At 38.0% G+C, this 17337-nt stretch overlaps 1 protein-coding gene across 1 annotated transcript; it reads right to left on the bottom strand.

The window, feature by feature from the left end:
- Positions 1-6857: 6857 nt before the first annotated feature.
- On the bottom strand, positions 6858-11817 carry LOC132193765 (protein zyg-11 homolog B-like). The gene is made up of 15 exons (XM_059614634.1): positions 11698-11817; positions 10903-11147; positions 10587-10849; positions 10024-10322; positions 9807-9969; positions 9496-9752; positions 9345-9438; positions 9118-9294; positions 8902-9058; positions 8691-8840; positions 8445-8631; positions 7989-8118; positions 7785-7935; positions 7569-7729; positions 6858-7513 (listed from the first exon to the last, which is right to left on the bottom strand). The coding sequence occupies exons 2-15, from the start codon at positions 11027-11029 to the stop codon at positions 7469-7471; spliced, it is 2361 nt and encodes a 786-aa protein (XP_059470617.1). The 5' UTR covers positions 11030-11147; positions 11698-11817; the 3' UTR covers positions 6858-7468.
- Between the last annotated feature and the right edge of the window lie 5520 nt (positions 11818-17337).

Below are 17337 nucleotides of genomic sequence, written 5' to 3'. Positions count from 1 at the left end.
TCAACAAACCCTGTTGGAAAAGGCGGCGCTGTGCGCTGTCCAAACACTTCTTCAGGTCCAGAGTGTCTGACGTCCGGGAGATCCGGTTTTTGTCCCCTCGCAGCACTCGCGCGGCCCCGGGTATAAACATTAATAAAAGAAGATTTTTAGAGATAATTATATTAAAAAACATATTTATTTTCAATGCTGGATTAAATGTTTAATTAAATCAATTAATTTCTTAGTTAATTTAAATAGATAGCAAAATAAGTAAGATCTAGCCCAAGATTAATTCGCACTGGATTATAATCTAGCGCCGAGTTAGCTTTTGGACGGGTCTGCGTCTGCACCGTAAGAATGCATCATCTCGCACAAAGAAGACAGCAACCGTGCCTCGTTGGCCTGAGAATGAGAATCGCCCTTCTTATGATTGTCGGCTGCTTTTTCCACGGCTGCGGCAGACTTTCCTCTCTGTCCCTGGCATTTGTGCAAAATCGTTTAATTCCCCAATAATATTATAACTGAATCTGCACTTGAAGCACTATGAGAATCTGCAACTCGTATTGTTTCTTATTTGGATTTTTTGCCATCTTCAAAATTGTTTTGATTACGCGTCAATGGCCGTGAATTCTAGTTGGCTTTCTTCTCTAATTCACAATATTTGAAATCCCCTGAATTTTCTTTTTAACTTTTAGTACTCGCAAATCATACGATAAACAGTGAATTTATGCCAAATACTTCAAAACGCTAAAAAATTTGGTTATTCAAGTTAAGCCTTCTAGTTTCCAAATGTCTTTGGTTGGCAATGTTTAAAGACAAAAATTTGACTCACAAGTCGTTTCTTTTTTAATCTTTCAGAAATAAAATTTCCAAGCTTCAAGCGTGAGCGCACGCTTTTTAAAAGATACGAGCCCAATGAGCTGGAGCGCAAAATTTGGAGCGTTTTCATGATTTTTCCCCCATTATTTCCTTCTTATTAATTAAAACTGGATGTTTTCCTTGTTTTTATTTTTTTTTTTTTTGAGTCTTTTAAATAAAAACCTCTCAGTTGTTTTTCTCGTCAGGTCTAATTCTGATCAAATCCTACTTTCGCAGGTTCGGCTGCGGCTCAATTATCCCTCTGTAAATTGCTTTACAATTGGACTGAATTGAATTCACCATTTGCGAAATCGAATACCATTGGTTCTTATGGCAGCCTTATCTTGGAATGATTGAATCTCTTCAATCCTAAGACATGTTGTACAAAATGAAAAATAAAAAATATTGGCGTTGGAAAAATCAAAATTGGTTCCGCGTTGGGCTGTAGTCAGGCGATCAAAGATTTGTGAAAGCTCAAAAAATTGGCTTCGGTTGCCTACTTTACAAATCTTTGATCGCCTGACTACAGCCCCACGCTGAACCAATTTTGATTTTTCCAACGCCAATATTTTTTATTTTTCATTTTGTACAACATGTCTTACGATTGAAATCATTCAATCATTCTAAGATGAGGCTGTCATAAGAACCAATGTTATTCGATTTCGCAAATGGTGATTTGGTTAAAAATTTCTAATTATAGAATGTTGACCATAATAAAAATAATGAAGCTAGATATTCCAATTGATCATTAGGCGTGGGGTGTAATAATTTTAACTATTTACTTTCTTTTGACTTAAATTTTTCATTTTCTTACTCCGTTATAACTGAAAGCACCGAGAGGATACTGCTGCAAAATGTTTAGGCTCAAAATTAAAAAAAAAAAATCAACTTTTTATTGCTTGCTTTTTTGTAGTTTTCATATAAAAAACAGAAATTCTTTTAAGAAATTCAAAATGATGGCTATCAATCGCTCAGCAGCATGTCATGCGCTTTTGAGCGCAAGACTCCTTGCTTGTTTCTTAGGAGAAGAGAAAAAAAACTAGCTATTAATTATTTGCATTTTTTAAATAATGATTTATTGTGAAACTTGGCATATGAATAACTTTTCATCACCTAAAAAAATATAATTGAGCTGATTTGTTTCTCTTTTCCTAGCGAAAGCACATCCACAAGCGCAAGGATATTTATGAATTCTGAGCGCAAGTGCATGACATGCCTCTGAGCGATCGGTTGATAACCAAGATTTTTAATTTTCCACCTAGAAAATCGCGAAAATTAATATTTTATACTTCAGACATAAATATTTTGCACATTCACTTAGCACCAGCAAATCCCAGAACAGCTAATTTAACATGTGAATTTCCCCCCCCCCCCAAATGTATTTAACCATATTTTTAATTTTTACAATGATTTTCTCAATTTTGTGTTCCCAGGGAAGAAGAATCTGCCGCAGCATTCAAGGAGAGGGAGGTGAAGACAATGATCGTAGGGTGCATGGCATCATCTGCCAAACTGATTCTGTCATCGCAGGAACAGCGAGATGAGATGTTGAAGGCTAACAGAAATGTTCGTCCGTCTGTTCTTCGAACCCTCAGCCCCTCTGAGGTTGAGTGTTTTGAAATCGTGGATCCCCAAAGTCGGAAATGAAAAGGGAGAAAAAGGTCGAGCTGCCACCTATTCACTGACGAGCAAGGAATTTTGTCAGTTGTATGTCCAAGGTGAGAGTAATTATTTAATTGAACCTTCTTTTCTTTAATAAGTAAATGAAATAGTTGGTTTATAATGTTTTGACCTGCAAGAGACGCAAGCAAACGTCAGATAGAAAATGAATTTATACACATATAATTAACATTTTTCTATTATGTCTCAGTATTATTATTATTATTATAATAAAATATTAGTATTTTTATAATTATATTAAATTACTTGACAAACGAGACAGCAAGCTAGAGATTTTGGTCCGTTGGTGGAAATTAAGCATCTTGAAGAGGGTAAAAGTTATAAATACTGCTTCGTGAATTATGATTATTATTTATTTGGTCAGTCTACGTTTTAGCTAAAGCTAAGCAAAACTTCCAGTCTCCAGTACGACTAATACTTTTATTTTGTCAATTTAAGCATTATTAAAATTATCGATAACAATGCACATAGTTTTGGTATTAATAGGAAAATCATCTATTAATAATTTTAGGAGCCAATACTCTGACTAAAGGAATTCCGCACGATCCACTCTACGTTGTGCACATGGAGACCCGAGCGGTGGTGTTTGGCCTGCGATTCTTCACCGAATCTGGAATAAACCTTCCCATCTTTGATCGTCCCGGCCTGAAACGTGAGTGTGCATATTTTATTATTGTTTATTCCAACTAAAATCATCACAAAAATTGCAAAGTTTAATGTTAATTTGCGCGCATAACAAAATCCACTCATCTGCGCTCTGCAATTTTTACTAATAAAGTTTAGAAAATGAAATTTGTTTCAAATTTGTTTGCCTGCTTTATTATTGTTGCTTGTTTCTGTCCGACAATTACATGTCATGAGATAAGACAAACAAAATCAATAAAAAAAAAAAACACACACACACACACAAGTACCAAATTTCCGAAAGAGAAAGATTTTTGACAGGAAAAGGCGCCGCCTCTGGCAAACGTTTTGCGAAAACACAAAATAAAAATTAAGAAGTCTCATATGAAGCCCAAGCGGGGAAATCACATTCGGAAGGAATCCTGCGCAAGATAACATCGATGAGTCGGAAAGGTTTCAGACGAGCTTCTCTTTTCTTCTAAATTAAAAATATTGAATATTGTTCAAGGATCAGCTCTTACAAGAATGTAAATACAAAAAAAAAATCATTTTATCTTGCCATTAAAAACTCGTCATATTTAATACACAAAAAACATATTTTTGTGCAAAGTTCTTGAGAAAAGGATCCGTCAAGTTCCCACTAAGGGATTTCCTCAAAAATGGCTTCGAGCGAGTTATTGGACGAGTAGTGGCACGCGCGACGATTTGTTTATAATTGGTTTTCTGCTCGAGAATAGCTTTCAAATAAATGCGTCAAAATCCAAACCAGTGTTTGGAAATTTGAAAATAGAAACAGTGGGCCAAAAGCAAAAAGATTGATCAGTTGAAGTAGCTTGTGAGGGCAAATAATTAAAGTTTGGAGTATTCCCTAGCTTGTGTCTTGTGTTGCTTTCCAGCAATTTAGTACGTCCTTCTCGAAACACGCCGTTACATAAATATTACGCTAAATATCGCTCAGATCACAGCCATGCGCAATGCAATCTGCCAATTTTACTAGCGATCTATATTTTGTATTTCTTTAATCGCCAACTTTCCAAGAAATTCGCCAACCTTGCGCTCTCTACAAGCAAGAAATGTGGTTATGCAACTGGCGCGACGACGATGCTGCGCCGGTTGCCTACTCTTGTCAATCGTGCAACTATTAGGCCCATGAATTAATTTGATGATTCATTTGACTTAATTTTTAGATTCAAGCTTTTCAATTGCGGAAAATGCGTGACATTACTTTTGCTTTTTCGCTTCTTAATTAGTCAAACATCTCGTGCGTCTACTTTTAATTGTGATATTAAAATATAAACTGTAGTTTCAAAAGATATATTTAAACTTGCAATTAATTTTAATTTGGAATTGAAAATTAATCACCATTAATGAACGTATTATTTGAATTCATTCTTTTGGTATTATTTGTTTATTTTCAATCTACATACACTGATGTGTATCCCAGTTCTTGCAAGATAGATTCACTAAGACCAGTCGTGCTGCAGATTTGCCTCCAATTTTCAAATAGAGAGGCGTCTCGGGTTCACTCCCCAGAATCCTTTTTAAGAAATATTTTAAGCCAGTGGCTATATAATCAGTTTTGGTCTGACGTGCTGTTTTGCAATTAAACCTGAATTGCAAAGTTAATCTATTTGAGAATAAATGGAAAATCAGTTTTTTTTATAAATTTCAGTTTGCTCACATAAGTAATTTGCTGTAAAAAGTGAAAAACAAATCACAGATCCATGATAATTAAATAGTGTATTACATATTCTGCGATTTTTACTAAAAGAGTAATTTTGTAATTCCATAAATCAAATTATATTTAATGTATTTTAATATTACATTTTAACATTATTAAATTATACAATATATTGTTTTTCTTAAAATTTGCTTTTAATTTGTTTGCAGTTATGCTTGCACCCGAAATGGAGGAAATCTACGACACAAAAACAACAGTGACCCGTAAGGAAAACTTTTTGGAATAACATATGGTTCAATTTTTATAGTTGTCACGGCCTTCGACTATTTTTTTATGAGGCTTTTATTATTTGGGCCCGGAAACTTCGTATTTGTTTTTAACGACAAAAAGATCTCACATCATATAAGGCATCAATGTAACTCTGTTTCAGCCATGTACACAAGAGCCGGAAATCTTCGAAAGAAGTTTCGCAACTCGACGCATAATTGGCCAGGACTGAGAAAGGTCCCTGAAAACATGAGGAGTAACCACTGCACTCTTAATATGATTTGCCATTCTGTGATGGCCATGGCTCATCGCGGCGTAAGTTTGAATGTGTAAAATGCACAGAGATTGTTTTTCTCACCCTCTTACTTTAAATTAACAGTACACCAATGCAGCGAGAGAATTTTCAAGCCAATCCATTCATGGAAGTATGCAAAGATTGCTCAGAGAGCTGGTGGTTAACGGAGGACTTTTTACAGAAGAGGCTGATAGACTCAGGCAACAAGTCATCCTCAGTTAGTAAGTCAGAGTATAGAGCATTTATAACCTTGAATTAATAATTAAAAAATACAATTTTTGGTCCACAGTCGTCAACGCATCATCAACCGCGAATACAACACCCCTTATCAGTGGTTGTTTGATTATATTCGTACCGAATCGGTTTTGATGCGGCTGGACGAATGCGATAGCTGTGCCAAGTCAACAAATGTGACAACTCTTCCCCCGTTCTTGACCAGTGAAGAGCTCTTGGAATTGCTGCAGAGGCCAGAGGCCAGGCCACGTCGCTGCACTGAACACAACGTTTGTGACTTTTTTTTTTAAAAAAACTCACTGAAATCAAAATTTTTAAATTTTGCAGTGCCCTGGCCGACTGAAAAGACATGTTTTCCAGTCCAGAAATTTGCTCTTAGTGGATTTTGGCCACCCAAACTCACCCAACAATTTCTCCACATTTCCTCAACTGGAGAGGAAGAATCTGCTCCCGAAAGAAATCAAACTCTCAGAACGTTTCTCGTACGATTTGATCGGAATGTGTAATTTTAAATATTTATAAAATTATTTTTATTATTAATATCCCTCAATTTAGATATTACTGAGCTTGATACAGACGTTGCACAAGACCCCTTCCATCCAATGGACAACAAGTGTAACGTCTGCGAAATTGAGATCGAGAAGAGGCTGGAAGATGAGCAGCTGGAATTGATTGACGAAGAGGAGTTAGGAGATGGCGAGGATGACGTCGAGGAGTACGAAGATGATGAAGACGAGCCCAGCAATATGCATTCGATCTTCGTGGAGTTCAAAGGAGCTGGTAATTCGGAATGAATTTTGGGAGAAACAGTATTGTAAATATTGTAAATTAGGTTTTAGGAGGGTCTGCGACTCCCGCACAATTAAATTTGGAAAAGCAATGCAAAAAACCCAAGGGCGAGCATACTTGTGTGAACTGGCGTTGTACGGACGGAAGGACGAGCCTCCAGCTTCATAGTTCGATCAAGTTTTGGTAAGTCAATCTTGCTCTATTATTTTTAATACTATTCAGCAATTAAATAATTTTATCATTAAAAACTTAATTTTTAGGTCAGATTTCAACTCAAACCCGCACGTTTATTTGACGAGGAGGACTGGGTGTAAGGAGAAGCAGCACAAATTGAAATGATTGATACTGGGCAAGTTTGAGGTCCAAATAGAAAAATTCTGAAATCTCCAGTACAAAATTGCGGGTGCCCGATTATTTATGTTTCCATGGTCCATGGTTAACAAATAAATCATAAATCTACAAACATTACATAAATTGTTTACGCATTTTTATTGTTAACATATTTTTAGATCCATCAAAAGCACATTTGATTTAATAATAATTAAGAGTTTTATCAAGACTTCATGTTTTTTTTAACAATCATTTCAATGATTTTCATGAAGCAAAGAGCAAAGAAAACAATGTGCTCCGACAGGTGTTGAAAAAGTTTCACTTGAAATTATCACAAATTGTCGATCCAATTGTAAACTTGCGTGATTCTTTGAAGCCAAAAGTGATGTTTTTTAAGTATCTTTTTAATATATTTTATCTCTCAGTTTACAAATAAAGGTGCGCTTTGGTGCTCGTTTTAAATAAGTCAAGAAATAATATTATAGCTTGCACCACTTCGATCTGAAGCAAAGAGAAGGTTACGTGTAGTAGAAACTTGACAACATTAACAATCTTGCTTCCTCAAAAGAAATCAACAAGTGCAGACAAAAGCGTATGTAGAATTTTACAACTAGTACAGACTTCGTGAGACAATAATGTTATACCTTAGAACAATAGAAAACAATTTATCAAGATTTGTCCATGTTTTTCGTGGATTAGAGTAAAGTACTGGGACGAAACACGTGATTTACTCACTCACACATATCAACATTTTCCACCTGGTTGTCCTCGATTATCTGCAAAAATTAAATAATAAGTAACACTTCTATTTAAAATCCTTTCATTTTTAACCTTTTCCACGTCCATCGCGTAATAGACAGTCTCGGAAGATAAAACATCCATGATGGAGCTGCAGATTGTTTTCACAGCTGGATTCGTGTTTTCATTATCGACGAGAATCTTCATTCTTGAGTCTCCACCTTCCTCGACCAGCATCGGGCAGTACCGTTTAGCTGGAGCCCCCAAAAATGGTTAATTTGAAAAAGGATTTATAAAAATTAAACCTACAGTTTTTGGTGCAAACATGTTGAATTGCCCAAACAGCCCAGAGTTGCACCTGGTACGGAGTCTCGCACTTGAGCAACGAGAAAAACGGCTGGAAAGACCGATACGCAACCATCTCGCCCTCCGGAGTCTCCCATTTGAGAACAACATTTCCCTGAAGAAGAAAAACATGTTAAATCAATCAGAAATGAGAGACATTTTTATTACCAGTTCGTCTAGCATGTCCGCTCTGCTGATGATGGGCACAGTCCATGTCTCAGCACCGTCACTAGCCAAATGGGCAACAATACCGGCAGCAAAATAACTGACGTCCAAGTGCTCAGAATGCAGCAAATCCCTGCAATCATTATAACGAATTTCAAATTGTTGAAAACTTTTAAAAAAGGCATATCCATTTTCAGAATTTGTTTGAAAAAATCCTGAAATGTTTAAAATTTTAATTTAATTCCAAAATATTTCAAATATTTGAGGAATATAATGTGAAAGTAAGTTCAAATATCCATATGGCAATACAAAAAAAAAAAAAAAAAATCATTTATTCTTAATTTATAGAAAAGTTTTGTAACATATTAGTTTCTTATAATACAGATTTTGGACACTCAAGAAATGCCACTTTTAGAAATTCGAATAAATTTTGGCAACCAAAAATTAACATAATAGTACCTGAGATGGTTGAGAAAAATCTCGACCATAAGCATTCTCCTGAGAATTGGCACTTCCGCGATATTGTTGATCAGTCCGAGCACTTTGGTCTCGACCGCACTCTCTCCACGGAAAATGCTGAGAACCTCGAGAAACAGAGTAAGGCCCCCTTCCCTCAGAAAAACATCACACGTCTTTGGTGATTCGTCTATAGAAAAAAAGGCAAATTTTATCTGATTTCCGACTGGCGCTGCAATTTATTCCAACCTGTCAAATTCCACAGGGCGCTGAGGGTGAATTTCATGGTGATGTCCACCTGCTTTGTCTCGACTTTTGACCGGACCAAGCTCAGAAGTTTCTTCATAAAAGTGGGCTTCGAACCCAACTCGGACGTCTCGTTAGTAGAAATTTTCGCGGCTGTGGATTGTTACAAATCATAAATGAATTAATTCATTCCAACTTGTTAAATTGTTCTTGCCTAAAATAGAGCAAATCGCAACACTCATGCGGTTCATGGAGGCGTCGTCAAAAGCGCAAAGACACTCCATGACCAGACGGGCACACCTGAACTTGTCGAACTTGACGTCTTGCAAAATTCTATCACTGCACAAGGTCAGCAGGGTGTTCTTTTGCAACTGACAAAGTACATTCGAAATTAGAAAAGAAATTTTTAAAAGAAAGTTCAAATTTTTACCTGGTAGTGATTGGGGAATGTTTCCATGGCACCTAGCGTCTGATTGACCACCACCTCCAAAATTTGGGGGTGGATTTCCTTGGCTATTTCACCCTTGGTCAAATTGTACAGACAGGCTGTCGACGCCATTTGAACTCCGAACTGATCACCGTGCGTTTTCATGGCCCTCAGCACAACCTAAAGCAATATTTTAATATAATTAGCAATTTTAATAATTTTACTCCCACCTTGAGGAATTCAATCTGGGGATCCTTGCTGTTGGTCGTGATGCGGAACAGTTTGTACAGGCACTTCTGGACAAAATTGGGCCGGTACGCATACCTGTATGAAATCGATTTTAAATCCTCAGAGATTTATTACTTGTTTAAATTTTCGTACCGATTAAGAGCTTCCAAAATCTGTTTGACATCAGCAGTGCCGGTGACAATTATGTCGGGTCTGTAATTAGGGCAGCGGCTATCGAGGAAAATGTCCGAGTAGCCGGCGCCGGTTCTCAACAGTCCCAAAAATTGTATTTTCGGGTGCATCAGGACAAAGTTCAGGAGGTCGTCCTGGTTGATGTCGTCCTTCCCGGAAATGTCCAGGTAAATCATGTCGGGCCAAATGCCAGGCGGATGCTTCAGCAAGTCTGACGCCTTCAAAAAGCAAAATACTTTCAGCCTTGCAATTACTTTTAATCATATTAATACATTAATTTTGGTGGGAGAAAACATTTCAAAGGGGTGGTTGTCTTTCTCGTCGGAAATGTCCAACTTGCACAGTTTGTTCAACTCCAGTAGAACCGCAACGGTATTTTCACAGCTTGATATGCGCAGATTGTACATGGATAAGGACCGAAGACGATCTTTCAACCTGAAATTCAGAGAAATATTTGTTTTTGAAACATATTTAATTAAATGAATCAACCTTCTCAAGGGAGTAATGTCGTCGACCCTGGTGGCGGAAATGTCGAGCGCTTCGATGTTGGGCAAGTCGTTGGTGACGACCTCGAGTCCGTGCTTGTTGAATTCCGTGTAGGAGACGTCGAGGGAGCGCAGCCCTTTCAGTTTGGCCAGAGACACGACCACGCAGAACTTGGAGTGGTCCAGGAACGTGCCTCGGCTCACATTCAGGCTGCGCAGATTCTGCAGGGTCCACTCGCCCACGCAGCCGAGCAGGTCATTGACCGTCGCTTGGGTCAAACCGGTTATCTCCAGGTCAGTCAGCTGCAGTGAGTAAAACGTTGTCAGTGAAATCTTGATTGAAATCAATTAAAAATAATTGAGATTTGCATCATTTGAAATTAACAAAAATGTGGTAAAATTTGAAAGAAAAATCCTCATATTTTAAAATTAAATTAATTTGCGTTAATTGGCATAAAATTCAGTGGAGATAAATACAAATATTATATTTACGATGGATTTGCATTTGAATTATTACAATTTTTTTTACTTTTTTTCCGATTTGAAACAAAAAAATGCAACTCGAACCTTGTGGCTCTTGAGCATTCGGAGTCCCTTGGCCGTCACATAAGTGTTCTTGATGTTCCTGAGTTGGATCTTCTTGAGGAGGGTGACGTTGGTGTCGAACAAGGTGAGCGCCGTGTCGCACAACTTGCGGCTCTCGCACAACTCGAAGAGCAGCCGCGACGCCAGGTCCGAGTGCAGCCGCAGCCCAGAACGGAACCGCAGCCGATGGGCCGACTCCTTCGAACACCCACAGCACTTGTTCGGGCCCGGATAAGGCGACGCACCTGCACGAAAATAATTAAGGAAATTCGGTACAAACTTTCATCAATTCACTGACCATGGTGAGTGGAGTTGTCGCACAACTCGGACGCGGGCGGGACTAGAAAACACAATTCCTCCAGATTGGCGCAGATGAAGCCGATGCAGGCGTCCTGCAAGGTGCTCGGCGACTTGAACTTGCTCATGTTGAATCCAAAATTATTATCCCGACGACGACGTAAAAATAATTTAAGACTGCTGCAGCCTCCGAGCAAGAAGAGTCGACTCGTTGCAGGCCATTGTGCTGGACGAGGTTGCAGAAATCTGAGAACACGGAGAAATAAAATATATCATTTTTCCTATTTTATTTTCCACCCGCGATTCTCCGCTCTATGAAGTTCCATTCTTTTATACGCCCATATTATTATGAAAATATCTTTTTATTTATAGTTTTTTCCCTTCTTTCTGTGTCAGGCTCAGCTGTTGTTTTGCAAATAATGCACGCTGCGTAGTAAAAAAAAAAAATAAAATAAACAATGATGGCACAACCGTGACCTCCGTCCTTGGCCAGGTACCGAGCACAAACAACACGAAATTGATATGGGGATTGCACAAAATTTTTTATCTCCGAGTTCAGGGGTCAATTAGTGAAAAATCATTTCCTCCCTCCACTTTTTGCTGGGATTTTTTTTGTATCAATTTTTGAGACGCGTCTTTTTCGAAATCGTCACGGAGTGTCGACGTGATATTGATTTGATTGATCTCACAATCAGTGGCACGAATTAGAGGCGACTTTTGACTCGCGATTGCGCCCGGATCGGACGATTTTCCGTGCCAATTCGGGCGTGACCTTAATTAAAGGGTTCTCACGTACCTGCTGCGAGGCTTGGATTCCTGCTGACCGCGCGAGATTGACGCAAAACGAGAGTTAAAATGAGTAAAATCGTCACTCCATCGTGTGTGTTGCTGGCTGGAGCGACTCGCAGTGTTGTGATGAGAAAAGTTTTGTGATTGGTCGACGGCTGGGCTCTTTAAATCAGCTACCGCCAATCACGTGACGCTGTTCTGCGGCCATCTTTGAAAAGTGGCGGCAAAACAGCGTGCTTCTGGCAATTTGCCTCGTTTGCTTGTGATTTCTTCCCCAAGATTGTAAATCATTTCTCTGTATCAATTTTGAGAATTTCAAACTTTTGACAAATAATTCATTATTTTGTGTTTGTCATTTTTAATTTTTTTTTTAATAATTAATTCTAAAACTTAATGGAGGGATTTTAATTCAAAAATGAGATTATATTATTTAATTTTCAGAAAAAATTTGGAATAAAAGGGTTGTAAATTCTAACATTTTTAGGATTAACCCAAGACTTTTGGACATTTTTTTGTATTGATATTTTTTTCTAAATTTACTTTCATATTTATCCTTTTTCCGCAATATTTAGGGAATAGATCTATTAAATCTAACCTGATGAAACCAAAATTTGAGCAAAAAAAGTCTTCATGTTAAAAAAAAATGAAAGAGACTCCTTCAGGCTAACGTCAAATACATCACAGTGAAAAAGTTAAATACATTTGTAAGCTTTATATTCTTTATATATATATATATATATATATATATATTTTAATAAATTTTGAACTATTTTCTCTAATTTATTGTTAAAAATTACTTAATTATCGACTGTTTCCTTAAACTATTACAACTTAATTCACTACCTATTAATTGTTGAAATAGGTTTTTTTAATGAGTTGCGAATGCACATTGGAGAATTCAAATAAGACAAGAACGATGGTACTTTTTATTTTTCGCAAAACAAAATTGAAATATTATAAAACGAATACTTTCACCCTTTTACAACAGTTGAATTTTTCTTCTACTTTACAATAGTTTTGACTTTGTGTTTTTTAGAAAATGAGTCTGTTGAGGTTTATTTACAAATTTTCGTCTCTTTTCGCCTATCAGGCTTATTTGAAGACCCTGCTGGTTGCTTTTAACTCTTTGGTTTTCGTTTTACTCTACATACATGTCCACTTAAAGTCGGGGCAGCACGATGGCCCGCAGCTGGAAATAGCTCTAAAGAGTTGCAGACTCAGTCGCATCAGAGCGATATCAAGCGCAGGAACGCGCACTTCACTCTCTGGATACATTTCTAAATCCACTCTCTCGATCGCAGCGAACACAAACTTTAGGTGGGCGCGAGGGTGGGAAAATTATTATTAGCCGGCTTAAGATATCTCTCCGCAGGCTTGAGAAGAAACTCGAAACTAACTGATGCGCGCGAGCATCAGTCAAAATAAAATGCATTTATTCATTTCAAAAATTATTTTAACTCTGCTCTTGGCACGAACAGAGCCTTTCAAGAGCGCATCCTCGTCTTTTACTTGAATAATTTCCAGAGACAAATTTATTCATTTCGCCCTCTATTATGGTTGACGCGCGACTTCGCCCTAAATTAAGCTTTTTATTTTCGTAGCGGCGGCATTCGTGACACGTGTTTGTTTGCCTCTGACAGCGCCCCGCGTATAATTCGCTTTGTTATTATTATTGTTTCACATTCGAAGCTGTAAATTCAGCTATTAAAATTTCAAAATTATTGCTCGTCCAGCTGGACGGAACGGAATTAGATCTTGAAACAAGCTATTCGCCTTGTCAAAACATTTCCGCGTCGAAAAAAAGACAATAAATCTTATCCTACAAAAATAGAGTTTGAAATAAATTACATCAGATTTTTAGTTTTGAAATTTTGTTTTTAAATTTTAATTTTTTTTCTCACGAAAAATGGTAAATTTGAACTAATGACAGTAATGATTAATTAGATTTAAATGATATTCAATTAGAAACATTTATTTTTGAATAACATCCCCGCTTTAAAATTTTTATGTTCATGTAATTCACTTTTAACACTTTGAAAATGATTTCATTCAAGCGCGTGTTTAAATTTGTCCTCGCGACGCCTGAATGGAGCTATAGGTGTATAAATTTAGCGTGGGCAGAGAACTTGCGATTTTGGTTCAATTTATTTCTGTCTAGGTCACTTTGGAATCGGCCGCTGCTTTCAAATTAATTAAGCGCGGGAAGTGAGCGCGGCCGAAAGATAGGAAGGGATTTGCGGCTTATTTATGACGGTTCCAAAATTAAAGCGGCGCGTCAGGGCAAAAGTGGTCTCTTGACAACAAAAATACATCCGGATGAGTTGCAAAAACAAAAAATCAATTTCAAATATAGTCATCGGATGTGCTATTATAATTTGTATAGTTGGTTGTGCGATTGCGGAGGAGAATCAACCAGGCGTAGAAATGGCTGCTGCAAATCGACTCTTCCCGCCCGCTGGCGAAATTGATACCTCATCGGCAGCAAAGCGGAAAAAGACAGATCCTCAGCTCCAAAGGAAGTGACGAGTTGGTTTCAGGCACAGCGACTCGTGTGTATCAATAACACAAGTGCCGGTCTTGTTTTGCGGCGAGAACTGCGCTGCGAGGCGAACACGCTTCTGGGCCGCCCTCTCAAGAGACAGAAATAGCAGAGATCTGCTGGAACCTGGAAAACCAAACACGCTGAATTTACTGAAAATTTGCGGAGAACAAATAGTAAAAAGTAAAATTGTTAAAAGGAATTAATTGGAGAAGATAATTTAAAAATCTGTTTTAATATGAATGAAAAATAAATCAATTTAAGCAATTTAAGTGGTAAGAAAATTTTGAAAGTTTAAGATTAATTTTAGGAATGAAGGTGCAAACATAGTTAATTAATTTCATAAATTTTCCAGAATTACATCAATTTTTGTGTAAAACCTGCAAATAAATTTAGGCAACACCTACGCACGTGTGTCGCGAGGGTTGCATACCTTGTCAGGCGCCCTTGTGATCTGATTGAGGTCGAAACTGTTTTAAACTCTGAATGGACGGAGCAACCAAATGTTTCGTAGGTGAAAACAAATCACAAAACGTGCCTTGTGCGCGTCCGAGCGAGAATTCTTTTTTGTATATTCTGGAGGAGGCGCGCGTGTCATTTGCCCCGCGCGCGCAGAGGCTATTTTTCGCCACTTTGACAGCTATAATGGCATGTTAAACTTTTCATGGTTTGTTTCCACGGGCGTTGGAGAAAATGAATTGATCGTCGACAGAAAAAAAGATGTAAAGAATCTATATTGTGCAGACGAGAGGAAAGCTTGGTTTTTATTTTGCTATCGGCGCCGACGAGAATGACCCGCTGCGCTCTGGCGATTGAGTTTTAACAGCTGCGATTATGGGTCCGCGACTGGAAACCTTCGAGGCCTTCAACATTCAAAATAAATTCAATACTTTTTTTGCCTTTAAATCCTGGCTTTTTTAGAAAGAACAATATTTACTTCTTTCTAATTCAAAATATAAATTTTTTCATCAAGTGTGAATTTTGTTTTCTCTGTTTGTAAGTCACATGATCTCTCTCGCAGTTCCATTTCAGCTTATTGTGATCATGAATATGGCAAGTGAAAGACAATTCGGTCGGAGGCCCAATTAGACACGTGATTGACAAGGCGCGCATTGAATTTCCAGCGCCGCCGCCAGGCAAATGGAAATAGACCCCGAGCTGATCAAAATATCAATCGCGCATGTTATTAACCGGGGTGGGTGGGTGGAAGGTGTGGGACCATATTTGGGCCAAAAATAGACTCTTCCATATTTTCCCTCATCTCGCCGCCGCCGCCGCTCCAATATAAATGGACAGAACATAAAATTTGTCCTGTTTTCGGCTCTGACGTCAATCTCGCTACTCCAGATTTTATGAATGTTACTCACACACACACTCTCCCTCTCACATATAAATAGAGCCCTCTCTCTCATATACCAGACAAAAATTTAGCCCAACCCTCGTTTGCGGATCTCTGCCAATTTCTTTATTACGCACGTGCAATTTATATAAATTTTTTTAGTATTATAATTTTTGCCGGCATCTGAAATCAATCAACTGTTGACTCGGTTTTAATATGAATTTTTTGTCTAAACTTCCGTTGGTGAACAAAGAGCGATATTGATGGCCCGAGGCAAATTCCGGCCGCGCTGCTGGCGAGCGTTTTTCAACACGCGAGCGAGACGACGTGTAGAATGATTAGTCACGGCATTTCGCCACTCAAACTTGTATTTTTCATTCTCGCGCGCGCGCCTCTTTGTGTGGCGCCGCTCGTTCTGTATAAAAGTTTGTGTTGACATAAATTATCGGGATGCGCGCACGGTCAACTAAACAGAGCCCCTGTTCTGTCCAGCGGCACTGATTTATTCAATGCGAATACAAATTTTTGTTTTATATATTTGCATATTCAGCGACAAGCAATGTGCTTGAGGCGCACGTGGCAAAAATCGGTCCTATTGCGGTCAGTCGCAATTTTATATCAGCATTGAATGCATGAACAAAAAAATACTTATATGTAGAACAGAAAATAATTTAACATGAATTAAATTGTGACCATTAAATTCACCACATTTAGGACAATCATATAAAAATAAGAAATTTGATTAATTTTCATTTCGAGCTTATCAGATATTCTAAAAATAAGCTTTACAGTAATATAAAAAAAAAATAAAACTCAAGATAAATTGAATAAATTGACTTACTTGTTGTTTTCTCTCGTCCTCTGCTGGGAGAATGTTAATTAAAACAACGCCCAGCTTCAGTCTATACACGGGTCAATCGGCCTTAATTAAACTGTTATTAAACTCATGAATCAAAAGCATACTTTATTCTGAAAGAAGTTCCAACAGACCAAGCATGATAAGAAAACAAATAATTTAACAGAGACATTTGGGATGGATATACAAAAATGATAATTAATTTAATTTCATGGTTAGATTTTGGAAAAAAAATCTTGCTTGCACAGATAATTCAAAAAATTAAGTTTTGAGATAAATATTAACTCTATGGAAATGATCTGAACAAATAATTGTTAATCATATAAGTTTAATTGAGATAAAAAACTCAGGCCGATTTTCGTTCTAAGAAAATGAGAATTTTCAGCTTAATTTCATAATCTAACGAATCCTCGATTTCAGTTTCCCTTTTAAAATAGTTCCAAATTGTTAACCTCAAGACTTAAAAATTTGAACAACACACTAAGAATTAAGTTAGACGTAAAAAAGTCAGGCACTTGCAATTAATCCAACTGCACTCTGCTTGTCTTGCGCTTGAAGAATTTGACTCGCTGGGCACAGAAAGAGCTCTTGTGGCGCGCCGGCAGCGCAGTGAAGTGAACTGGATGAAATCATGGTCTAAACTGACGCAAATATTTATATCTTGGAGAGCAGAGGCGTCCCCGTACATACGTGTGTGTTTGATGGCTCGAGCGATGCGTGGGTGTTTCGGGCAGAGCGAGGCAGCAGGGCTGGCTCGCGGCGCGTGCAGGACGATGAGAGAAGAGGCGCGCATGGCCTCACCAACCCTTGCCTCCCTCCACCCTCGCTCGCCATGTGTGCTCACACGCGTTAATTAAGCGCGGGCCGAGAAAACCACCCCGCCCTAGCTGCGAGCGTGATCGCGCTGCCTTGG

The sequence above is a fragment of the Neocloeon triangulifer genome, unplaced genomic scaffold, assembly GCF_031216515.1.
Source record: "Neocloeon triangulifer isolate White Clay Creek 2 clone unplaced genomic scaffold, ASM3121651v1 ptg000005l, whole genome shotgun sequence".
NCBI classification, from domain to species: Eukaryota; Metazoa; Arthropoda; class Insecta; order Ephemeroptera; family Baetidae; genus Neocloeon; species Neocloeon triangulifer.
Note: the sequence above shows the minus strand (reverse complement) of the source record. Positions and strands in the feature narration are given on the sequence as shown.

What these genes read in the sequence shown, in the direction of transcription:
- LOC132193765 (XM_059614634.1), bottom strand. Translation starts at nt 11,029, where the DNA reads ATGAGCAAGTTCAAGTCGCCGAGCACCTTGCAGGACGCCTGCATCGGC. An exon ending in GACATTACTCCCTTGAGAAG is followed by an intron (nt 9,970 to 10,023) that starts GTTGATTCATTT and finishes TCTGAATTTCAG; the next exon opens with GTTGAAAGATCGTCTTCGGT. An exon ending in TGCGATTTGCTCTATTTTAG is followed by an intron (nt 8,841 to 8,901) that starts GCAAGAACAATT and finishes AACAATCCACAG; the next exon opens with CCGCGAAAATTTCTACTAAC.